General features: G+C 45.7%; 1 protein-coding gene and 1 pseudogene across 1 annotated transcript; one reads left to right on the top strand and one right to left on the bottom strand.

Annotated features, from left to right (window-relative positions):
- The first annotated feature begins 4349 nt into the window (after positions 1 to 4349).
- LOC109752131 (probable WRKY transcription factor 4) lies at positions 4350 to 14214 on the top strand. The gene is made up of 4 exons (XM_020311000.4): positions 4350 to 4878; positions 6076 to 6749; positions 6851 to 6997; positions 13406 to 14214. The coding sequence occupies exons 1-4, from the start codon at positions 4537 to 4539 to the stop codon at positions 13809 to 13811; spliced, it is 1569 nt and encodes a 522-aa protein (XP_020166589.1). The 5' UTR covers positions 4350 to 4536; the 3' UTR covers positions 13812 to 14214.
- Positions 14215 to 19799: 5585 nt separating this feature from the next.
- LOC109752129 (O-fucosyltransferase 9-like) lies at positions 19800 to 23418 on the bottom strand (annotated as a pseudogene).
- Positions 23419 to 26657: the final 3239 nt, after the last annotated feature.

The raw sequence follows: 26657 nt of genomic DNA, 5'->3' as shown, positions 1-26657 counted from the left end.
CCTTTGCCTCTATCAAGTGGTATCAGATTTTCAGGTTGCTCGGTGAGATTTTATAGTTTTTCGTAGTTTAGATCGAGTCTGTTCTTCATACCTACAGTCCACGAAAAAGCCACAAAAAATTAGGGTTAGTTCATCATATCCGAACCAGTCTGAGCCTTTACATAGTCTTTTCAGTATTTTGCTTTGTTGAATTTGCGATTGCATCGTCATGTCAAGTTGCTGGTCTTAGCATCTAGTTTCCCTTAGAGTTTCGAGTTCTGTTCACAAGTTGTCACGCCGTCGCCGCACCATCGTCATCGCACCTGCCATATACCACCACCACCAACATATTCCTTACCGCTGCCATATACATCCGCCTGTCCACCACCAATCCGATCCACATATACAACCAATCCGAGTCACATATACATCCCCCTGTCCACCACCAATCCGAGTCCGCATATACATCTACCTGTCCACCACTAATCCGAGTCCTTTCCATATTAGGTTTGTTTTCGAGATACTTTTATTTTCCGATTCGTGTTTCCTTGCCTGAGTAGATCTCGGAAAAAAAAGTCTGGAGACCCCCGGGCAGTTTTTAGGCCAAAATTTCGGCGACCAAAAATATTTTTTCCCTATCCTATTTTTAGGCTTTTCTGAGTCTTTTGAGCTAGGTGCCATCATAGTGATTTTTTGTCGCACTTTTTCGTCGTCGCTGCCCTGATTTCTGAAAAAAAATAGTCAAAAAAAATTTGTGCCCATCCTATCATTTTGACCTGGGAAGAGTTTTGAGACACTCGCCATTATAGTGATTTTTCGCAAAAAAAAGAGGAGCGCAAAAAAAAACAGAGCGAAAAAAAATTCCAGAGTGTGCTTTTCCCTTGTTTACGTGCAGCGCCGTGATTTTGTTCATGTTCTAGGCTCGCGTCTCTAGTACGGTCTAGCCTAGGACCAGCACAGTACCGTCGTTGAGCGTTTATTCAACTTTGCATCTCTGAATTGATTATTGTTGACCCTTTTTGCTACCATATTATAAGCCTTCCCAGCTCCGCATACATCTACATCGTGCGTTTGACTCTCCCTAGTAATCACTCTATCCAAGCTTTGAGAGTTCTGACTACAACGGTTGCCGATCACCACCTGCTGCTTGGTAAGAACTGGTAAGAATTTGAGATTTGCTTGACGGATTTGTGACGCCCCACCACCACCATTTTCTAGTAGTCTGTAGGATCATATTGTTGTGTGTTTCTATTGCTGCTAACCATGGCGGGATCACAAGTCGATGAGACTGACTGGGAGAACATGACGAATAAGGAGTTGCATGATAAATTTCAGCAAATGATGACTGAACATGTGCAAGATGTGCTGAACAATTTTGAAGAGGCCATGGATAAGATAACTGGCTTTGAGAAGACATTCGAAACAAAGCTCGATAACAAATTTAATGAAGTGCTTGTGCGTCTTCCACAACCACCACCGGCTCCACCTGCCGCACCTCTGCCACAACAACAACAACAACGACTACCTCCACGTCGCGAAACAACCCTCCGCCGAGCGAGCCGTGTCCCTCTTGAGCCTGGCCAAACTATTGGTGTTGTTGTTGATACTTTTGTTGCTCCTGCTGCTAATGAGGAGGAGGATGATTATGCTGAAGATTACGAGGATGAAGTTGATCAAAATCAGAACTACGTGCAACCACCAGCACCTGGTCGTCCACATGCAAATAATCGCAATGGTAGGGCTGCATTACCAGCTCAGGTACGAGATCATGACCATCTTCCTAAACTGAAATTGAATATTCCACCATTTGAGGGTAGATATGTTCCTGATATATATCTTACTTGGGAGTTAGAAACCGAACAATGTTTTACATGTTTAGAATATCCCGAGGAGAGACGTGTTGCTGCTGCACTTTGTGCTTTCACTAGTTTTGCTTGTGTGTGGTGGTCTGAACATCGTAGATTATATCCGAATAATATTCCAACTACTTGGGCTGCTTTGAAAACTGCTATGCGTACTCGTTGGGTTCCACCATATTATCAACGTGAATTACTTCAAAAATTGCAGCGTTTAAGACAAGGAAAAAATTCTGTAGAGGAATATTATCAGGAATTACAAACTGGCATGATTAGATGTGGTATTGTTGAGGATAATGAAGCTATGCTTGCACGTTTTATGGGTGGATTAAATAGAGAGATTTAGACCATTCTAGAGTATAAGGAGTATAATAATATCACTCGTTTATTCCATCTTGCTTGTAAAGCTGAACGTGAAGTGCAGGGTCGACAGGCATTGGCGCGAACTAACTTTTCTGCAGGTCGACCTTCATCATGGACACCAAGTGCATCCTCTACTTCCACTGCACCATCACCTCCATCAGGTGCCACCTCCAACCGTGATACAAGAAAGCAGGCACAACCACCACTATCTGCCAAGAGCACACCTGCCGGGCCTGCACAGAGCTCTTCTTCTTCCATGGCATCAACATGGCACACAAGTGATATTATTTGTCGTCGTTGTAAGGGAAGAGGTCATTATGCGAGAGAATGCAAATCTTAGCGTGTGATGATTGCTACTGAGGATGGTGGGTATGAGTCCGCTAGTGACTATGATGAGGAGACTTTAACTCTTATTACACGTGAAGAACACGGTGGAGATGATTCTGATCATGAGACGCAATACATGGCTCCTGAAGATGCTGACAGGTATGAATGTTTGGTTGCTCAACGTGTTTTGAGTGTGCAGGTTACACAAGTTGAGCAAAATCAGAGGCATAATTTGTTCCATACAAAGGGAGTTGTGAAGGAACGTTCTATTCGCGTCATCATAGATGGAGGGAGTTGCAATAACTTGGCTAGCATGGAGATGGTGGAGAAGCTATCTCTCCCCACAAGACCACATCCACATCCTTACTACATCCAATGGTTCAACAACAGCGGCAAGGTTAAGGTAACATGTACTGTTCGTGTGAATTTTAGTATCTCTACATATGCTGATTATGTTGATTGTGATGTGGTACCTATGCAAGTATGTTCCTTATTACTTGGTAGACCATGGCAATTTGAAAAAAATTCTCTACACCATGGTAGAAACAATCAGTATACTCTTGTTCATAAGGATACAAATATTGCTTTGCTTCCTATGACTCCTGATTCCATTTTGAAAGATGACATTAATAGAGCTGCATCACCAGCAGAGTTGGACTCATGTCGACAAAAATCTCTTGACATAGACTGGGGTTATCAGGCGCATGATCTCTATTCTTCCCTGTGACATCAGAGGACTGATCCAAGACCAGGAGAGCTCCATTATTCTGCTCTCTAGTGTCATGGCCTGGAGCTCCAAAAATAGAGGCAGCGGGAGCAACCCAGCCTGACCTCCTCTGATCCACTACAGAGCTCGCCGCAGCCGAGCATAGTTGAGGAATTGCTCCCCCTTGCCCATAGTCGTGATGGCTATGATATGCTGAAAGTCGCAGTTCCTCACCACAGTTATCAGGCACCTTCCAAATGTTGGCTGATAGGAAATTGATATCCTCTTCACTACACCCTGCAAAGTTCCTCACTAGCATGGAACCGACAAGCAATCTGTCATCTGCCCCGGTGGTGTTGGGATTGAGACCTGAGGCAACTGAATCCGTAGAAATTACTATTGTCGATCTTCGCGAAATTTGTGTTACCTCTGGGTTTGCAGGCGGCGTGCGAGCTAGTCCAACGCTGGTGCAGGAGATAGGAAAGGCAGGGGTCTATCTGCTCCGACTCCGGTGGGCTCCTGGACGGCATCAACCTCGTGATGCATTCCCATCTCGCAGCCCGGAGCGGATCTTTCGATTTCCCCTCGCTCCGCGCCCAATTGACGAAAGCCTTTGGAGGTTCTGATGGGTGCGGCATACGACGCTTCTCTTCCACCGTGCCCTCAAAGTAGATCCTCCATGCTAGGTTCTGCAGCTCTTGATCCGCCCGGGATTTACAGATCAGAGCATATCGCCAGGGCATCGAGGAAGGATCTGGATCCTGCGCTGCATCCTCCACCGCTTCCCTCTATTCCCGAGCGCATAGCGACCAGGAGAGGGCGTCGTCGCGGATCTGCGTTACTCGTTCCCTCCATCGCATCTCCCTTGTTTCCCGCAGGACCTCCAACGAAACCGCGGAGAGCGGCTGCAACATCTTCGGAAACGCCTCGTACACGCTCGGGAGCGGGATCCTGAATTCCCTCCCCTCCCCAAGCCAAATCCCGGTAGATCTGCGGGTGTGGGCCACCGGCGAGGAAGGGGAACGGGGCTCTGGCGTCGCCAGCCTCGATGAGGGCAGCGGTGGCGGGCGGAGCGGGCCTTTCAACCATCCTCCGAGTTTGAGACGTTTTTCCGTTCCGGTACCGTATATCTGCAGTTATTTCGCTGGACTGGCAGATTTGCGGCGTTTCCCAGAGTTGCTCTAACCCACCCCGCTCGGGTCATTTCTAGTCAAAAGTTCCCCTTCCCTTACCCACCTCCTCTCCCTCACGAACCCTCCTACTCTTCCAAACCCTAGCATTTTCCCTTCCCCTTTCGAGCTTCCCATGGCCGACGGCGAGCCGGAGGCGCCGGCAGAGGATAACCATCCATTCCCGGAGGCGTCGTCAGCCGAGATGGAGAAGCACCCGCCGCCGGAAGCCCCCGAGGCGTCTCCGGCCGAGACGAAGCCAGAGAAGAAGGTGGTGACGGAGACGCAGGTGAAGGAGGTGAGCAAGTCGGGGCCGAAGGAGATAGAGAAAGAGGTGAAGGTGACAGTGGAGAAGGAGAAGGAAAATGTGGAGATCGAGGCGACGCTGCGGCCGACCGGAGCTGGGACAGAGGCTCCCCCCATCCTTGCGGTGCCGATGTTGGCCGTGCCGTGCTTCATAGCTCCTCCAGGGTTTGCGGTGCGTGTGCAGTTTCTGTCTTGGTTGCATATGATGCATTGAATGCGTAAGTTTAAAGTTATCATGGTTATGGGTACGGCCTGCTCAGGTTGTGTCTGGACTAAAGGATAAACACGGTATGGTGTTCAGTCGCTTGGGAAAATATGGTTAGTGCTAGCGCCGATACTGAAACAGTGGCGTACTTTGAAATTTGTGTTTAGTGCTTTTGGAACCTAGTTTGTTCGGCAGTCAGGACCAACAACTAACTGAAGTATGGTGATCTGTCATGTGATAGTTGGTTTCAGGAATGGTGCTAGACGAGGTGGATACTGGTGGGCATGTTTCATAACTCATGTGCCATTCTTAGGTTCCTTCTGCAGATATCGGGAGTGGGCTTGTTTCTAGATTCGTAGTTCATAATTTCCGGGTGCCTGATCTAGAAGAGGTGGAGACTAGTGGCCATGTTTTGGAACTCATGTAGTTGGGCAAGATAATGTTGGCGTGATTTTTTATTGCAACATATTTAGTCATCACTCTGTCACCGTTTCTGCTTATTGTTGCTACTGCCATATTTGGTGAGAAGGTTGGCTTGGTATCAATACTGTCAAAGAAGCAGAATTCCTTAGGGTTAAACTATCAAAGCACATAGATTGGCTGTGTTTTCAGTTCTCAGGTTTAGACGATCCTTATGGTATTTTCTGTACTTAGGTTGTTTGTTGAAGAAGTGTTGATATCTATTGTCGGACACAAGTTACAAAACAAAATTTGTGAACTTCAGCTTATCCTGCAATTGCAATTTAATTGTACTAGGAAAGTCTCATGATTTGGCCAATGGAGAAGACATATAGATATGCATATGCAGCTTAACTTCATAATGTTGAATAAAAAACATTACAATAAATTTAGCAGAAGTGTGTGCTTGATTCAAGGAGCAATATCAATTCACTAATTGTATAAGTATGGGAGGTATAATTAGTATAATTAGTTGTGTACTTGCACCTCTCTGTAGTTGTTGCAATATACATTGTTTGTCACCGTACATGCTTATTGTCTTAATACTAGTAGATCACAGAAATGCAGTACTACATAGGTTTTTAAAAGAACCTTTGGGTTTGTATGTGAATAGATCCATATTATATTATCATCTTTTTTCCAGTCATTGTCCTTTATTTTGGTTTGTTCATTGGACTTGTAAAAATATTATCTTTTTGAAAACAGGGCCAGTTTGCAATGAGCCATCAAGCAGCTTTGGCAAGTGTTACAGCTCAGGCACATATACAATTGCAATCACCAGCCCCATCTGCATATTCAGAAGGGCTGCCGAGTCCATTTCCACATCCTATAACACCTAAAGCTATTCGGCCACTGCAGCAAGCACCATCAGTAACTCAAGGAAGTGTTGGAAGACCGATTGCAGAGAGGCCATCCTCATCTGAGTCAAAATTGCAACATCATGCAGCTGTAAATATTGTGGGTGATGGCTTCAATTGGAGGAAATATGGTCAGAAGCAAGTGAAAAGTAGTGATAATTCTAGGAGCTACTATAGATGCACAAATTCAAGTTGTTTGGCCAAAAAGAAAGTTGAGCATTGTCCTGATGGCCGTGTTATAGAAATCATATATAGAGGAACACACAGTCATGAACCACCACAGAAGACCAGATTTGTAAAAGAGAGGTCGCCTCATATTTATGTCCCCCCCATAGGTGATGGAACTCTGCAACTTGTGAACACTGAAATTGTGGAATCCCGTACACCGACATGTAAATTAAACCAGAGTGCTGCCATCGAAAATTCTGAACAGCAGCTCTTTTGCTCAAGTGATTGTGAAGGGGATGTTGGTAACAAGTCAGAAGATGAACATCGTAGTGCAGAGTCGCAGCCAAAGCGAAGGTCATTGTGCTGTTGCACTATCTGTGCCATTCATATACTCATATTTTCGTTGTTTAGTTGTTCTTACCATTGTTTTCTTTATTATATTGTTCTTTGAACAGGATAGTTGAAGCCACAACATCTAACTTAACTCCAGTTCTCCGAACTGTCAGGGAGCAAAAGATTATCGTGCAGGCTGGGAAGATGAGCGATGGGTACAGATGGCGTAAGTATGGGCAGAAAATTGTGAAGGGAAATCCAAACCCCAGGTGTGTGTTGCTATTGCTTACCCATGGTTACTTCAGTGAATCTATTAAGCATTAAGGCTAGTTCTATTCAGGTGCTTATTAATGACGGTGCACGCTTAACCTCACTATGTAATATTTCTGAGAAAATTAGCTCAGTACCATCACAAATATGCCTAAACTGACAAAAATATCTGGTGTGAGGATGACCAAACTGACAAAAACATCTGGTGTGAGGATGACCAGGGTTGTAAATACTGTCTTGGCAGCTGCCTAGGTGCTCAGTGGAACACTACTGTCAGTTCTAATTGCGAAGCTAGCAACGAGCAGAGGTGGAAGACAATGTTTTTTCGCTGCTTAAACTTCCACTGCTTTTCTGCATTCTCTCCATTCTATTTATCAGACTTATAGAAGGAAACTGGGGATGTGGCCCCTAACTTAGCGCCGCCGTGATCCACAATGCTCGTGCCATCCCGCGAGCAGATCAACAGGGCACAAGACTTGCTCAAGGCGGTTAAGCCTTTGAGCTAAACCAGCTAACTCACCAAGCCTAAACTGACGGAAGAATACACAATAACAAAAGGGATGCCATGGCAGCGAAGTAATGTTGCCTGCCATGCCAGCAGAACCGGCAAGGTTTATTTCTAACATTCGCTCGAGGCAGTTAAGCCTTCGAGCTAAACCAGCTAACTCGCCAAGCCTAAACTGACGGAAGAACGCACAATAACAAAAGGGATGCCATGGCAGCAGAACCGGCAAGGTTTATCTCTAACATTCCCCCCCACCCCCGCCCCCCCCCCCCCCCTAAGCCTTGCGGTTCGTACTTTATTTTGTTGATGCCGATCTTGCTTCTCAGCTCTTGGAACCTGATTCTTCCAAGTGGCTTCGTCAGAATGTGCGCGAGCTGTTGATCAGTGACGATGCACTCCACCACGACCTTCTTCTCTTCCACGCACTCCCTGATGAAGTGAAAGCATAGGTCGATGTGCTTGCTCCTGTCGTGGTGAATGCGGCTCTTGCTTAATGAGATAGCTGATTTGTTGTCCACCTTCGGAACCAATGGACCCTCCTCCTCCCCAGTTAGATCCTTCAGCAACCGGGCCAACCTGACAAGCCATCGCTGTTGCTGCCATGCATTCAGCTTCGCAGGAACAGAGGGCCACCACACCACCCTCTGCTTCTGCGATTGCCAGCTGACCGGGTTGTTGCTGAGGAAGAAGAGCACGCCAGTAGTGCTCTTGCGCATGTCTGGATCACCGGCCATCTCTGTCACAGTTTGACAGTGAAGAGCTGGAGCTCCTGATGTAGTGACAACCGTAATCGATCGTGCCGGCGATGTAGAGCAGGATGTGCTTGACTGCCGCGAGATGCAAAGTTATCTTGGGACACTATAGGGGCCTTTTTGCAAAATAACACAGATGCCCCCTTTTTCTAAATTACGGAGAAGTCTGGGGTCATCTACGAAAACTGTGCTCAGATCCTTTTGTTCTTTCTCTTTTCCTTTATTTTCCTTATTCTCGGCCAACCCCTTCGGTAGGCCTTTCCCTCGGCATGCCTGTTGGCCCAAAGGCCCAAGCTGCTCCACGTCGACGAGGCAAGGCATGCCTTGTGGGTGATGACACGGAGAGTGGTGGCATGCTGGTGCTGCTAGGCGGTTCGGCGTATGGTGTGGCGGCCTGACGCACAGATGGATGGCTACGTGTGCTTGCATTTAGGCGGCGCAACAATGCGGTGCGAGCGATCGAGATGATGAAGCGACACGTTCATCGTGTGTAGTCGCGATGGGCAGCGTGTGCGGGTGCGACCGTTGGGTGGCGCCAACAAGAGTGGGCAGACGGAAATTTTATCTTTCTTAGATGTGGTTTGATTTATAGACACATGCACATGCACATGCACGTTAGTACGCTAGTGAATTTACTTTCGGTGCCAATTCGCTAGTCATATTTGCAGATCGTGCGAATGTGATACGCCACCACGTGCACGTCAGTGCACGTGCGTACCACCACTTCATCCGGATATATTCATCAATCTCTTCATGGTTAGCCATCCTTTTTGTATCTAGAGGGTCGTGTAATGCAACGATCAGATCTGATCTAGACGTGATATTTTTTTTTGAGAAAAATGATCTTCATGGGGAGGATCATGGGGATGATCAATACCTTGGATCTCGTGAAGTTTGCTGTAAGTTGGTTTGTAGCCATGAAGATCGTTGGTGCAGTTTTGCCAATCATCCTGGTGAGAGGGGTTTGTCGTCGATGATCTTGGCGTCAAGGTCACCTCCTCCCCATCCGCATCTTGGCGAAGCTCCATGCTGATAACATGTTGAGAGTATTGTGGAACGCAATGGGAAACTAGAGACGAAAAGCAGAAGGGAGACACAAAGTAGACACAAGATGTAGGATATTGGCTCTTATCTTTATAATTCAGATCTCCGGAGTAGAACTACAATTGTTGAGCCATGCCCCTTAATAACAGGTGGTCTGCTAGGCGTATCCAAGTATGAATCCACCAACCTTTGGCTTGGGAAATGGGCATGACCCTAGTGGGGTCGGTTTCCAAAAGTATGGTTAAGGAAAACACAAATAAGCACTTAATAGTTTTTTAGTTGAACAGAAGAAAATACATGATGCATGTATGGCAAGACAATGTGCATTTTACTTTAATATCTTGACGAAGACTTAAATGTATAATTTTGTTTTCATCATTTTCTGAAGAAGGAATATGTGTTATATACATATCGGTCCATGACAATGAAAATATAGGCTAAATATTGGTCATATCATCCCACATATTGGTCTACACCGTCCTATATGTGTTAAAATGATAGTTCCGATATGATATGCTAAGTCGGTAGACTGCTGAAACTGATATTAGAACCTTGCTTGCCCTCAGAGCATGCTCTTGGTACCTAATGTAGCGAGGGATTTTAACAGACCATATAAAAGAATCATAACTCAATCGATGTGTTTTTTAGTTTGCATAAATTGTACCTCGCATTTTTAAACTAATTTCTATATAGGTGCCTGGAAAACAGTCATGCCAACAATGCTGGCCACTCCCTTGATCAACATGCCCCCAATGGGTCGGGTTTGGATGGGTAGAGCTGAACCAGATCCATACCCATATCCATAAGTTCGTTTATTGCCCATCCGTGAAAGTATACATGGGCAGACATGGTCCGTACCCATACTCTCTGGATATCCAGCAATCCATGGATATCCATATCCATGCAACAATGAAAACAACGACCATAACAATATCTTACATATCATCAACAATAACTATAAAAGGTCACATAACACGGTAGACAATACACGTTAAGAGTTTTACATACATCAGAATTCAGAACTACAAATGACAAACCATAATATGGTTAATACTTACTCGAAAGGAAATTAGGACAGGTTATATGCCATGTGTCACTGCCATGTGGGCCCCGCTTGTCAGATGGGTATCCATGGAGCAAGTTCTAAATCCATGCCCAACCCATGAGTTAGTATCCATCCATCAAAATCCATGGGTAGAAAAGGTCCTCCAAACCTTTGTCCAACGGGTCGGATGTCCATGGATACCCGGATCCATTGATAATATTGACATCCCTAATATACTATGTGATTGCAGTGCCAATCATTTATCCCTTTTGCGATGATAGTGTACACCTGAACTGTACCTGTGATCATGCTGTTTCACCTATTGGCCATTGAGTTTGTGGTCAATGCATTTATGGGGGTGGCATGAGCAGTAACTTAAAGGGATGTGTATAGTACCAACACAATAATACTAATGAGTATGAGCATAGTAGCTATAGGATTAAGTCTAGGGATGGTCTTGCCCCAGTGGCGTTTGGTGTGATGCCGAGTGAGTGCGCGCCTCCAGCGCTCTCGAGCCGCGCTTCGTGGCTAGGGGCTGCTGTGCTGCTGTTTCTGCTGCTCCATGGGGGGCTGGCAGATACAAGCGGCAGGGCCAGCATGCTCCTAAATAAGCTCGACGAGGTTCCTGATTCGGCGGAGGGGCCCCGCCTCGTCCTCGACCCCAGCAGTTACCGCGGTGGTGGAAGCAGGGTTGAGGACGAGTGGAGCACCAAATTCCGGCGATTGGGTTGGCGCTCATACACACCGGTGCTTGTGGAGGTATGGCGCCAGCTGAGGCCTCTGGCTGTGGCGTTCAGCCGCCGATTTTAATCTCCTTGCCGGTGTATCTTCTGGCCGAAAGGCGGCTGTGTGGAGCTTTGGCTGCTACAGATCGGCGCCGGCTCCTCTTCTTCCTCCTAGCCTGGTGCCATATTGCGAGGCAGTGCAGTCTAAGCTTGGAGTCCATCACCTCTTCCACCGGTTTCCTTGGGAGCTGGTGAGGCGTGGTGGCGGCATCATCACACCAAGTGGTTTCGTCCCTGGTGGTGGCAACGCTGCATCCGAGCGAAGGACCAATGTTGGACCTGATTGTAATCTAAAATCTTGCTATGGGGTCCTCCGTGCAAAATGTCAGGACTTGAGTGTACTTTTCTTTTCTTTGAGTCTTTTTCCGAGCTTTGTAATGTCACCGCCCTAAAATAATGTAGCTCCCTGGATCCTTTGGAATCCATCCCTGTTAAAAAAAACTAATCAGTATACCATTGGCAATTTGTTAACTAGATGTGCACTAAAAGACGGACATTGGTTTACTTGATGCACTCTGGACATTGTTTCACTCATTGAAGCTCTTCTGTGAAACCCATCATGCACTGTATTCCTCGAGGCACCCAATCGTTGCATTTAGTTGATTGGTGCTCCATAAGTGAGTTGTGCTTCAGAGAAATTTGATAAACATTTGCTCAAATTTACGCATTTTTCTTGTGCTATAATCGTGCAGCCTGTGTCCACATATCACTGGTTACCCATGCATTTATATTTTTTAGCTTTCTCAAGAACAAGTGGATGTTCAGAGTTGTATTAATTACCGTGGAATTAAGCTGATGAGCCATACAATGAAGCTATGGGAGAGAGTCATTGAGCACCGCTTAAGAAAAATGACAAGCGTGATCAAAAATCAGTTTGGTTTCATGCCTGGGAGGTCGACCATGAAAGCCATTTTCTTGGTACGATAACTTATGGAGAGATATAGGGAGCAAAAGAAGGACTTGCATATGGTGTTCATTGACTTAGAGAAGGCCTATGATAAGATACCGCGGAATGTCATGTGGTGGGCCTTGGAGAAACACAAAGTCCCAGCAAAGTACATTACCCTCATCAAGGACATGTACGATAATGTTGTGACAAGTGTTCGAACAAGTGATGTCGACACTGATGACTTCCCGATTAAGATAGGACTACATCAGGGGTCGGTTTTGAGCCCTTGTCTTTTTGCATTGGTGATGGATGAGGTCACAAGGGATATACAAGGAGATATCCCATGGTGTATGCTCTTTGCGGATGATGTGGTGCTAGTTGACGATAGTCGGACGGGGGTAAATAGAAAGTTAGAGTTATGGAGACAAACCTTGGAATCGAAAGGGTTTAGGCTTAGTAGAACTAAAACCGAGTACATAATGTGCGGTTTCAGTACTACTAGGTGTGAGGAGGAGGTTAGCCTTGATGGCCAGGTGGTACCTCGGAAGGACACCTTTCGGTATTTGGGTCAATGTTGCAGGAGGATGGGGGTATTGATGAAGATGTGAACCATCAAACCAAAGCCGGATGGATGAAGTGACGCCAAGCTTCTGGCATTCTCTGACAAGAGAGTGCCACAAAAGCTAAAAGGCAAGTTCTACAGGACGGCGGTTCAACCCGCAATGTTGTATGGCGCGGAGTGTTGGCCGACTAAAAGACGACATGTTCAACAGTTAGGTGTGGCGGAGATGCGTATGTTGAGATGGATGTGTGGCCACACGAGGAAGGATCGAGTCCGGAATGATGATATACGAGATAGAGTTGGGGTAGCACCAATTGAGGAGAAGCTTATCCAACATCGTCTGAGATGGTTTGGGCATATTCAGCGCAGGCCTCCAGAAGCTCCGGTGCATAGCGGACGGCTAAAGCGTGCGGAGGATGTCAAGAGAGGGCGGGGTAGACCGAATTTGACATGGGAGGAGTCCGTTAAGAGAGACCTGAAGGATTGGAGTATCACCAAAGAGCTAGCTATGGACAGGGGTGCGTGGAAGCTTGCTATCCATGTGCCAAAGCCATGAGTTGGTTACGAGATCTTATGGGTTTCACCCCTAGCCTACCCCAACTTGTTTAGGACTAAAGGCTTTGTTGTTGTTGTTGTTGTATGATCTTATCATACATTTGGAATCTGCTAGAGATCATTTGTCTATGGTTTAATGTGGATATGCATATAAATGAATTGATAGCGATTCTGTCGGTTGCTAAAAAGAATATGAATATTATTTTATTATTCTCTGCCCTGCGTGAAGTATTGTTTTATTGAAATTGCTTTCTTCCTCAACCTCCGCAGGAGCTATTATCGCTGCACACATGATGGGTGCCCTGTCCGTAAGCATGTCGAAAAAGCACCAGATGACATAAACAATATGGTAGTAACCTATGAAGGTAAGCACAATCATGGTCAACCATTTAGAAGCAGCAACGAATCAAGGGATGAATCCGTCTCTGTGATCACTCCAGCAATGACAATCACTGAGCAACCCAGTACAGTGTCTTCAACATCGGGTCAGAAGCTTCCAACCAGCACAGAGAAGGCCGCTGACAGTGAGTCCACCATGGACACAACTTTAGAACTTGGAGGTAAGAAGCCACCAGAGAGCGCACAAACCCCGCGCAGCATGAAAATTAATCCAGACGGCCTGAAGAATCCCCTCCTGAAAGATACTTCTGCAGCAGTTCCTGTCCAAAACAATTGATTTGCGAGGATAGGTTCGATTCAACTAATGCATTAGTTTGTGTTATTTATATTTATTGGTTATGTGAGCTGTTGTTGGGTTAGCTTCTGTATATGAGATGAGGGTCAGCATCGTGCGGAGCATCACCGGATTGCCAGAAGTTGGGACAGAGAATCTAGGTTCAGAAAGCCATGATGAAACTTACAGTTGTCCCTTTGTATAGATTTCCAATCCTTACCATGTATAGGTACTGTAATCGCTTCTGAGGCTAAGCAAAAAGGAGACAAAGAACCTTCTTCATGTGTGGAGTGCTCTTTAGCTGTATTGTTCTAGTTGGATTGATCACAAACTTTAACTGATCCGAGGTATGATGGATTCATCCGTCGTTATATTCATGGTGTATGCAAGTTAACAGTCTTATGGACACGACGCTACACTGTTTGTTGACTACGTGCATTGACATGTTACATTAAATTCCAGTACGCTTTTGTGATCCTCCCAAGATATTGCTGAAGAACTTGTGTACATCCTAAAACATAGGTTGATGTTAGAGATTAATCGTTGTGGTGTAGCAGGTTTAGAGGTTTTCTCGGAGGTGAAATTTAAACATCATAATTTGCTGCCGTTCGCCCCCCCCCCCCCCCCCCCCCCCCCGAGGGGCTAGAAAAAGCGCCGCTTGGGGGTTACCGGTGATATTTTCGTCGTGGGGGCGATTGGGTTCTCAGCTGCCGCCCCCAGGTTGTCCCCAGACGCCCTTTTTGTAAACATTTTAAAAAAGACATTCGGCCAAAATTCGGCAAACATGACATAGATTCGGCGTTCCATAGATTTTTTACATATAGAAAACATAAAATCTACTAAAAAAACAAAGGGCTGCTGCCGCGCCTACATGTCGAAGAACTTACTGAACGCGGCGTAGTCGCTGTCGTCGCCGCCACCGTCGTCCTCCTCCTTCTTCACATGGCCGTCCCTGCTGGATCCCTGCCCGGGGTCGCCCTGGCGGATTGGTTTGGCCGGTGGCGGTGCGTTGTCGTCACTGTCCTCGAGCACGATGACGCCTCCCTCGTCGCGGCCACGGCGGCGTGCGGCGATCTCCTCCAGGGCGCGGTGCTGGCGCTCCATCTCCAGCCGGGCCAAATCCTCCTGCGCCCACTTCATGGTGGCCTCGTCGTCGAGCGCGTCATCGTGCTCGTTCTTCACGGCGGCGAGCCCCGGCTCCGCCTTCAGCTTGACAAATCAGGGGGGAGCCGAGGAGGAGGCACGGCCGCCCTCGTTGATGACGAGGGCGGCGCTGCGGGTGCGCCGGCCGAGCGGCGTTTCCACGGGCTCGGCCTTAACGCTGACGAGCGCCGACGACCCGGAGGAGTGGGAGGAGGATCGGGAGGAGGAGGACCCGCCCAACATTCGCCTCGGCATCCATGGGCCGCCACTCCGGCGGGCTGCCGGGTACTGGAGCGGCAGATCGTTGCAGACGGCGTGGAGCGTGCGGCCGGGGGCGCCCCACCACAGGCGGCGGCTGTCACTGTTGTTGCGCCCCCTGACCACCGGCGCGTTGTTGATGGAGGCGAGCCGCTCCGTCTGCCGGCGTTCGAAGTACACCGCCCATGCCTCGTGGTTACAGGGTCGTACTCCGGGAGGGCCCGCTCCTCCTCCGACAGGGAGGCTCGCACACGCTCGATCTCGGCGTGGAAGTAGCCGAGGTGTTCAACATCGGGCAGAGGGGGGACTGGGATGCCCCCGGCGCTGAGTCTCCACCGCCCCGGTGCGCGCATGTCGGGGGGTGCCGGGTAGTTCGCCTCGTGGAGGAGGTGGGCTTCCCACTCGTGCAGAGAGCGGCAGCCGAAACCATTGGCCGCCGCCGCGTTGCCGGGGAACAGTTCACCCATTGGCTGTGCGCGCACGCGGTGGCTAGACGAGGAGAGAGGGAAATAGAGGGCGTCGGCGGCGAGAGAGGGGGGCTGCGGGCCGGTGCTTCCACCGACGAGGGAGGGGGCGGCTTTTATAGCAGCCGGGGAAGGGGGGCAACGTGTATACGCGTGGCGGGAGGGGGCGCGTCGCCGCGCTACGCCGCCCGTGAGGAATCAATGGAAGGCTGACCGGCGGCAGCCTTGGCATTGATTCCCCGCGGGAAACCGAGGCGATGAGGACGACGAGGCGCGGGGGTCGCCGACTCGGTGGGCCTGCCGTTCTTTCATTCCAAAAACAATTGCCCCGGCGCCCCAGGGCGTCCCCAGCGTGCCGGGTTTGGCCTGGGTCCGCCGACGCCAGTTCCGGGCCTAACCGGCGAAAATGGGCTCCTGGGGCGCGACTGGGCCGTTTTTTCAGCGCCGGTGCTAAAAAATGGCCCTGGGGGCCTTTTGGGGGCGCGGCTGGAGATGCTCTAGTAGATCCCGGAAAACGACTTGGCCTGGAAAATAACAGCCGTTTTACGGTTCCATGGTGTAAAAAAAGACCCGAGCAGGTCCTGACAAACTCCAGCCCGGATTTTCTTCTTCTACTGGGGGAGCAGTACATTCGACCCTGAGTGCGGCATATGTGAAGTTTTTACCGTCCCATTTCCAGCTTCCCCTATTGTTAGGAAGGCGGGGCGGAAGTTTCAGCCGTGCCCTCCATTTTGCTGCCGCCGCCGCATCTCGCCGTCGATTCTTGCTGCCCCGGCCACTCCGCGCCGTCGAGTAGTTCTGCCGCCCTCCGCCGCATCTTTTTCACCACTTTGTGAGCTCGCGGGTGGCCATTCCTTCCCGTGGGCGCGTGGTCGCTGCCACCGCCACCGTGGAGCTTTGCTCGAACCCTTGTTGCGGTCAGAAGAGGTTGCTCCGGGCGCGATTGAGCCGTAGATTCATGTCCGCAGCCGCCGCGCCCACCGGGCACCGCGAGTTTGGGGCCGCACCTCCGTGGGGAAGTAGGGTCGGCGGGTTTGCTACCGGCCGACGGTAGGGAAGAAGCAACACCGTCCTTGCAGCCAAACGTAATTTTTCTAGTGATTTCCATGGGTATTAATTTAGGAGACGAGTGATACGTAGATTAAATCATGGATTTTTTACATGGATAATGATTGGAGTTCGTCGTCGTTGTTGTTGGAGTCGGGTGATTCCGACATAGAGGATATGCTTTTTGCAATGATGTGGAGTGATACGTCTCCGTCGTATCTATAATTTTTGATTGTTTCATGCCAATATTCTACAACTTTCATATAATTTTGGCAACATTTTATATTATTTTTGGGACTAACATATTGATCCAGTGCCCAGTGTCAGTTCCTGTTCGTTGCATGTTTTTTGTTTCCCAGAATATCCATACCAAACGAAGTCCAAACGCGATAAAAATTTATCGAGAATTATTCTAGAATATATATGATTTTTGGGAAGTGGAATCAACGCGAGACGATGCCCGAGGCGCCCACAAGCTCAAGGGGAGCGCCCCCTACCCAGGGCGCGCCTGGCAAGCTTGTGGCCACCCCGTAGGTCGGTTGGATGTGTCCTTCAGCCGCAAGGAAGCTTATATCCGGATAAAAGTCGTGTTAAAATTTTAGCCCAATCGTAGTAACGGATCTCCGGAAGTTTAAGAAACGGTGAAAGGCCAGAAAACAGAACGAGAAACAAAAGAGAACAGAGAGATAGATCCAATCTCGGAGGGGCCTTCGGCCCTCCGCCGCCAGGGTGGCCAAGGACCAGAGGGGAAACCCTCCTTCCATCTAGGGGGAGGTCAAGGAAGAAGAAGAAGGAGGGGGCTCTCTTCCCCTCCCTCCCGGTGGCACCGGAGTGCCGCCGGGGCCATCATCGTGACGACGATCTACACCAACAACCTCGCTACCGTCAACACCAACTTTCTCCCCCTCTATGCAGTGGTGTAACACCTCTTCTCCCCACTATAATATCCACTTAAACATGGTGCTCAACGCTATATATTATTTTCCAATGATGTATGGCTATCCTATGATGTTTGAGTAGATCCGTTTTGTCGTATGGGTTGATTGATGATCGTGATTGGTTTGAGTTTTATGTTGTATTTTGGTGCTGTCCTATGGTGCTCTCCATCGTGCAAGCGTGAGGGATCCCCGATGTAGGGTGTTGCAATATGTTCATGATTCTCTTATGGTGGGTGACGTGAGTGACAGAAGCACAGACCCGAGTAAGTGGGTTGTTGCGTATGGGAGTAAAGAGGACTTGATACTTAATGCTATGGTTGAGTTTTACCTTAATGACCTTTAGTAGTTGCAGTTGCTTGCTAGAGTTCCAATCATAAGTGCATATGATCCAAGTAGATAAAGTATGTTAGCTCATGCCTCTCCCTCATATAAAATTGCAATAATGATTACGGGTCTAGTTATCGATTGCCTAGGGACAAATAACTTTTTTTTACAAAAAGCTCTCTACTAAAACTAACTTAATTGTTTCTTTATCTAAACAGCCTAGAACTTTTATTTACGTGCTCTTTATTATCCTGCAAACCTATCCCTTTACACCTACAAAGTACTTCTAGTTTCATACTTGTTCTAGGTAAAGTAAACATAAAGTGTGCGTAGAGTTGTATCGGTGGTCGATAGAACTTGAGGAAATATTTGTTCTACTTTTAGCTCCTCGTTGGGTTCGACACTCTTACTTATCGAGAAAGGCTACAATTGATCCCCTATACTTGTGGGTTATCAAGGCCTTTTTCTGGCGCCGTTGCCGGGGAGCAATAGCGTTGGGTGAATATTCTTGTGTGTGCTTGTTTGCTTTATCACTAAATAGATTTTATTTTCTGTTCTAAATTGTTTTATATCTTTACTTATGGATATGGAACATGAAATACCAAAAATAATTAGGCGTACTTGCTACTCATGAAGATGGGGAACCTCCTAAAATCCTCGATGCTCGTTATGTGAAAATACTAAACACTACTTTGATAATCCTGAGAAAACCCTATTCAACTTGATAATGGGAGACATGTTGGATCAACGTGAATACTTTAGGTATTATCGCTTGACTTAAAAAGGAAAACTCTTATGGGATCAAGTTGAAATGTGACAATGGTATGCTTGAAATTTATGCTTGAGAAATGGTTATACTTGTTGCTCTAGGATGAAGGCTCCACACCTTCTCTTTTCATGTGAATTTAATGATAACTAGTTGACCCGTTGCACCAAATGGCGTCGATGAAAATAGTTTCATGCTGCAAGAACCTTCAACTAAAGCCATGTTCGCGATGAAAATAGTTTCCTTTACTAAGAACAGGCCATGTATATACAGTCATTAGTTGTGGTCTGCTAAATCCATATGCGCCTTGAAAAAAAAACATGGTTTAATTTGCAGAGCCTCACGTGTTTCAAGTATGAATAAGAACTACGAACTCTTTTTATGCGATTCAAACACATTTCCAGAGAGAGAGAGAGAGAGAGAGAGAGAGAAGCATACCCCTCTCTCATTATGATTATTATTAAAAGGTATTAAATTCGAAATAGACAATTTCATTTACTTGAAGCACTTGAAGAAAGAGAACTTAGACATACTTTTACGCAATGCTCATTTAACCTGTAAAGGACTACGCAATGCTCATTTAACCTGTGAAGGACAAAAATATTCCACCGTCTCTGAATGATGAACTAAACTAAATAAGAAATATATACAGTAAAATCATTCAAAGTAGAAAAGGGATCCTACATCAAATAAGGCATTACAACAAACATGGTGTTATCTTAGTAAAAGAAATTACATCATTAGAAGAGAAAAGGGAAGAAAACCAAACATGAGATTGAGATTAATACATCTAGGAGGAGGTCGTAGACATCACTGTGATAATTTTGCGGCCTGGGGAGCAAAGGATCCATGGTTTTTATATGCCTTCAACTCCTTGCGAAGACCCTGCAGCCATCACAATCATTCATGACACAAAGAGGGGAAACAGACACCTCAACAAGATTCTTGAGGAAGTGCCCAAGGAAAGAAAAAAGAACGTTAGGTCTGAACTGTAAGAACATGCTCATAAATATGAATTGTCAAGGGCAAGATGAAATGCGAGAACAAGCACTGATGAGTAATGATATACTTCCTTTCTTTGTTGTTGTTAGCCCTTGTTTTTCGAATATACATCGAGGCACTCAGGTTGTACTCATATCTACAACCCAATCTCGTAGCTCTTTTCTCTTTACAACCTACAGACAGATTGAACAAATGGAGATTGCTATATGGTGGACTACCTACAGATTACTAACTTTACAAAATACCTCGCATCCTCTCAATTTCTGATCCTACGGAATTCATTGTCATTAGGCACCTTTTGACCATTATATCCAGAATCGAACGATTTGGGGTATGCCAGAGGGTTTCAGAATCTCCTGAGAAGCACCAAATGCTTTATTTCACTCCAGTTTTCATCATGACCATCAAATCCTGATCATGCAGTCAACAATGCCATGCCTTTGGTGCCTTTGTTGCACAAAGGCAGAGGATATGCATCCCTCAGTTATGTATGCTAACGCCTAGATCATATTCCATCTTGTTGGCACATGCAATCAGGCATTGGGAAGGTGTATATGGAATCATTAGGTTTCCTGAATGTGATGCCCCTTATGTCACTATGGTGCAGTATTTCTAGCATGTGGTGGTTGAATCGATTCCATCTGCAGTTCAAAGAAACAATTTGAGTTTCATATACCACTATATCCATTTACACGTTAAGCAAAGATGGGCAAATATTTAGAGCATGTATGTGAAGATCAACTCGGAGATGTATTTCAATTTGTTAACATGGCTAATGCGTTCCGAAAAGTAGGCAATAGCTACAGTCTTGGATGGTGAAGGAATAACAAGGGCAGCGAACTGCTTCAGCAGTTTGATTTGGTGAAAGATTCCAGCATATACTCAAAACTGAAACTGATTCGATGTGATTTGTAATACTTTGTTGACGATATAATGGCAGCTCAAACTGACCTGATATTTGGGTCATCAAAAGATAAGACCAACTTCCGTTTGTCGGGTTTTATTGTCTTTGCATTCCCTCCTAACAGGTAACACCTGTGTCCCATCAAAAAGTGAGGGAAGTTCCCCCCTTGAGTGGTCACAAACACTTCGCTCTGAACACAGATGGTGTAATCTAATGCTGCTAACCGAGAAGAGTACCCCTACAGAGAATAGGTTGGTGAGTAACGGTATGAAGATTCAATGTGAATTGATGAACAGTTCAATGCATGCATATTCATCTGACATTCAGAACGACATCCAGCTAGGCTGATGGGCTGGCTGGCGGAAACAATACCTCAAACTCAGCAAGCTCTTCAGACAATGCAAGAGTGTCCTTGGTTTGTAAAAGAGGGAACATCTGGCGAAGGGGACCCATGTATTTTGCAGCATTGTATATTTTACCGGAGGCAACATAGAGGAAGGTTGTATTGTCAAACCCCATGCCTCGCAGCATCATACCAACCTGCTCAAATTCAGTCAGTTAACATATTAGCTCTAGTGAGTATATTTACATATTTGAAAGCTTCTAAATTTGTTCTGAATGCTACTAAAGAGACGCAACTGATGGCACTGAACTTAAAGGTTATTATTATTGACCTGAAGCATCACAAACTAAGCAACAAACATCAATTCTAGTATAACAGGCCTATTGTGATGTTAATTAATGTCCTGAAATACGAATGCATCATTGGGTGTACATATATCCACACAAGTGCTTTAACCAGTGAAAAAATTCCTATCCTCTAGAGGAGTAAGTGGGCATTTCCCATCCCTTCTGTTTGCCTCGGGATTGATAACTCGACCAGGTCAGTGAAACTTCCCTCTCCAGCTCCTTTCACGGGCATTTTCCATTTCAATTTTCTCCTTCCAGCCACCATATCCTAAACAGTGTGCGCAAATTTTAGTGTGACGGAAGAACTATGTAATAGTTAACTCACAAGAGAGAGTATATTGAGACCTCTTTGAAACGGAGATGCACCGAGACATATTTCCCACCAGCCAAAGAACTCTTTTTCATCATTCGAACAACCATATTAGTCTGCAAGAACCCTTATTGGTTCGACAAACCGTAGAGCCTCGTAGTTTACCAAACACCTCAAGGCCTGGATATTCGATGGAACTGACTGAGCCAATCTATTCGAGAATGGGGCGATGCGCACAACCCTGCATAGAATAGATATATAATGAAACCCATTCTCAAACAAGGCCTCTCCTATTATTTCTGAGGTGGTGAGCGTTTACCATACCCTAACTCCATTCGGAAGCACCTTCTGAACATAATGGTCTCGGGATGAGTAGGCTTTAGTTTGCATATTTGGTATGCTGCTTATATTATGATTGAAACGCAGCAGGACATCTTTTGGGAGTTCCTTCACAACTCTTACATGTTGTCTGAGTGTCCCAATAAAACGATCTTCATAAAAAATATCACTAAATTTGCTGAGAAACAAAACATCAGGAAGAACCAATACATATTAGAACAAAAAGTAGAATTTCAAAAATATTCACGGGTTTATAACTAACAGAAGTGAACTTTAGAAGTCAAACAAACTGCTCTAGACACTAAAACACCGAGCAAGAGACAACTGCTCCAGACATGCATCCATCATATAAAAATGCAATTATTTATCTAATGTTAAGAAACAAAGCAGTGAGCAAACAAAATAGCATTAGTTACCTAGGATCGCGCCAAACGCTATTCAAATGAAATATTGGGATCACAAGAGTTGCATTAAGCAAGCTGGCCACAGCAACTGCATCGCAGATCTGTATTGAGAAAAAAAATGGAACTGCACTGTCAATAATTATTACTCAGCATAGTGTGAAGGTTCTAAGGACTTTACAAAATGAGACATCCACATCACAGCAAATGGTAGAGACCAGAGCCTAATTCTCAAGCTCTCAGGTCAGAAGAAATATATCTCTCAACAGAAGATCTGATGGCATGTGACCAAAAAGATGAAAGCAAATATCGGTGATCTTTGGATGAATAATACACCTATGTATGTACAAAGATAGTACTAATGCCTTTCCAGTACAAAGTTATTGATGAAAGCCGTCTCAATCAAAGTGATAGTACATGACTTCAAGTTACATAGTGGTGTCAATGGATTCATACGGCACTGGACTTTTTTATAGGTAATAGCAATGGTATTGCTTGCTTGCTGTATCTAACGTGGTCCAGGAACTTACAGAAAGACGTTGTTGATTCAGACCACCATTTGCTTCAACTATGAGATACCCATTTGAAGTCGGCAAATCTGTAAAGAACCCAAAAACGATCCAACCAGTCAGGTATTTAGCTTACTCCACTCCTCGCGGCGCCCCTGCGGCCAACACAATCATCATGAGACAATGTTTGGTATCTTCTTGTAGGAAATGGAAAAAGCAAAGAAAGAAATAGCAGATGCAATTGCCAACAAGACTATACTCACTTTCATATGATCTGAAATAAGAAAAATTTGCAAGGGGCGTGAAGGGGAGAAGGATTTAGAGAAGCTCACCTTTTCTCACCCGTCCGCCTTGCACGCTGCGGTCAGCCGCGAGCTCGCCTTCTCTCCCGTGCTCTCCCCTCCCCCGACCCCCTTCTTCCCTCCCGTCGCTCTCTCAGTTTTCAATCTGGAGCGGGAGGGACCGACGGAGCCATCCAGCGGCGGCGGCTGCGGTGGTGGCGGTGGCGCCGGCATGGGCCTGACGCGACCACACAACAGTCAGACAGGGTAGGAAGAGAGGTTGCGAGGTGGATCTGGTGGCGGTGATGCCGGGGCTTGAGGCGGAGAGGCGCTAGTCGCTGGGCCTCGCCGCCGCCCGCCGGCCTCCTTTTTATCTCCCTTCTTTCTCTCCCTCGTTGTCCTCGTCTGCCACTCTTTGTCGCCCTTTGCCTGCAGGTCGGCGCCGTGGTGGGGATCCGGGAAGGAGGAGGGGGCGGAAGGGAGGAATGGTGCGGCGGCTGTGAGAAGGAGCGGCTGGCTATGGATGCGGTTACTGTGGGGATCGAGGGAAACGGGGGCTAGGGTTTGGGCGGCGGCTGGCACGGGACTGAGAGGAGGGAGGAGGAGGTAGGAGGAGGGAGGGGGCCGACGACACGGCGGAGGAGAGGAGGCGGCCGAGGCGAGCGGGGAGAAGAGGGGCGGCGACATGTGAGAGGATGGAGGGAGCGGGGAGGAGGGGACGAGCAGGGCTGGCGGCTAGGGTTTTGAAGCGCGGGCGGAGCGGATTGGCAAATTCCCTTGGGGACACGAACAAAGTTTAACCAGCCAACGAGCGTGCGAGACGAGCCCATCAGTCATTGGCCAATGAAAACAACCGTGAGGTGAAAATCGAGTTTGACCGTTCTGAAGATCTAACGGCTTAGACGTGTCCGAGAGCCAGATCTGGCCCACGAAGGCCCAAGCGGGGGAGCCTTCTGGAGGTGAGTTGGCTAGCCTCATTATTGTTTTAAATAAAACCTTGACTTCTTATGCTAATGGTATATATGATTACTATGATGTGGAACGAATAGAAGAATTTGTTGTTTTTGAGGGTGCTTATGAAATTGAATATTTGTTTGAAAAATATGAAAATTTTGATGATGCTGTTTATAGACCTGAAAATTTTTCTATACTTAAATATTTCTATGAGAATTATGAATATAATGTCGATATTAATGAATTTATTGAGAAAGTCTCTGCTGTTCAAGAAGAGACTAATATTTTACAGGAATCTATGGAAGAAGAAATTGATGACACTGTGAGCTCATTGGATAAAAAAGATGAGGAGGAGAGCAAAGAACAAAGGGAGAAAGAGTGGGTTAGCTACCCGTGCCCACCTTCTAATGAGAGTAACTTTTCAACTCATACATTGTTTAATTTCCCTTCGTGCTTACCGAAGGGTGAATGCTATGATCCCATTGATTCGTTTGAAATATGCTTTTTTGATAAAATGGATGCTTGCTATGCTTGTGGCCATGATGCCAATATGAATGATGCTTATGGAGATGAACTTGCTATAGTTCCTTATGTTATGAAAGAAATTGTCTCTATTGCACCCACACATGATAGTCCTATTATCTTTTTGAATCCCCCAACTACACTATATCGGAGAAGTTTGCTCTTATTAAGGATTACATTGATGGGTTGCGTTTTACCACTACACATGATGATTTATTGATGAATATAATATGCATGTGCTTGCTGCTCCTACTTGCAATTATTACCAGAGAGGAACCACATCTCCGCCTCTCTATGTTTCCAATACGATAAAATTGCAAGAAACTATTTATGCTATGCATTGACCTTTACTTGATGTGCATGAATTGTTCTTTTATGACATGACGATGCATAGGAAGAGAGTTAGACTTCGTTGTTGCATGATATATGTTGCTTTGTGCTCAATACTAAATTACAAATCATTGCTAATTAAAATTGGCTTTGATATACCTTGGGATCCGGGTGGATCCATTGCTTGAGCACTTTATGTCTAGCCTAACGGCTTTAAAGAAAGCGCCTGGGAGACAATCCAGAAGTTTTAGAGAGTCATTTTATTCTATTGAGTGCTTTTATAAAGTTTAAAAACAAAAAATATAGAGGGGAACCTGAAACTTTTTCAAAAAGAAAAGTGGAAGTAAAAAAACGAGCACCGTTGAAGTGGGGGAGCTCCTTGAACTTTCTTCATGCCCATGGAAACTTTGCAAATCTTGAATTACAGAAGCTTTTCAACAAAAATAATTATCCCCTTGTACAAATCCATTGTATTATAAAAATAATGTGCCAAAATTTGCCTTTAGGATGATTAAATTGCTTGTTTGGTATGTATAGTGCAAAAACAGGAACTCTGTCTGTGGTGCGTGAATTTACATTTTTTTACAGGAATGTCAAAAGTTTATGAAATTTTTACACAGTACTGCTATGCAAATTTTTTATTTTGTCCTAATTTTTCAGAATTTTTGGAGCTACATAAGTATGGTCAATGTTCAGATTTCTAGAGACTGTTCTGTTTTTGATGCATTGTTTTGCATGTTTTGATGAATCTATGGACTGTATCGGTGAAATAAGTTGTGGTGAAGTTAGAGTACAGTAGTTATAATGCAAAAATAAAATATGGATGGGTTTGCAACAGTATTTAAAGTAGTGATTTGCTTTATTATACTAATGGATCCCACGAGGATTTTGTGAAGTTTTGTGTGATTGAAGTTTTCAAGTTTTGGGTGAGATCACGATGGATGAAGGAATAAGGAGTGTCAAGATCCTAAGCTTTGGGATGCCCGAGGCACCCCAAGGTAATATTCAAGGACTCCCAAGCAACTAAGCTCGGGGATGCCCCGGAAGGCATCCCCTCTTTCTTCTAATGACTATTGGTAATTTTACTTGGAACTATATTTTTATTCATCACATGATATGCGCAAATTCTTGGAGCGCCTTTTGTTTTTATTTTTCATTTTTCTTTTATGCACCATGCTGGTATAAGATAGTCCTTGGTTGAATAGTTACTTTGGAATCAACAATATAAGATCTGAATTTATCACAAGCAAACACAACTGCTCAAAGTTCTTTTTCAGTAGTAGCATAATTTCGTTGAGCACTGTCTAGAGTTTTGCTAGCATAATGGATAACATTTAACTTCTTATCAACTCTCTGTCCTAGAACAACACCAACATCATAATCACTAGCATCACACATAATTTCAAAAAGCAAGTTCCAATCAGGTGGCTGAACAATAGGTGCAGAAGTTAAGGCTTTCTTAAGTGTTTCAAAGGCTTCTACACAATCATCATAAAAACAAATGGAACATCCTTTTGTAAAAGATTTGTAAGAGGCCTAGAAATTTTAGAGAAGTATTTAATAAATCTCCTACAGAAACCAGCATGACCGAGGAAACTACGAATACCTTTAATATCTTTAGGACATGACATCTTCTCAATTGCATCAACTTTAGCTTTATCCACCTC

The sequence above is a fragment of the Aegilops tauschii genome, chromosome 7 (assembly GCF_002575655.3).
Source record: "Aegilops tauschii subsp. strangulata cultivar AL8/78 chromosome 7, Aet v6.0, whole genome shotgun sequence".
Classification (NCBI taxonomy): Eukaryota; Viridiplantae; Streptophyta; class Magnoliopsida; order Poales; family Poaceae; genus Aegilops; species Aegilops tauschii.
Note: the sequence above shows the minus strand (reverse complement) of the source record. Positions and strands in the feature narration are given on the sequence as shown.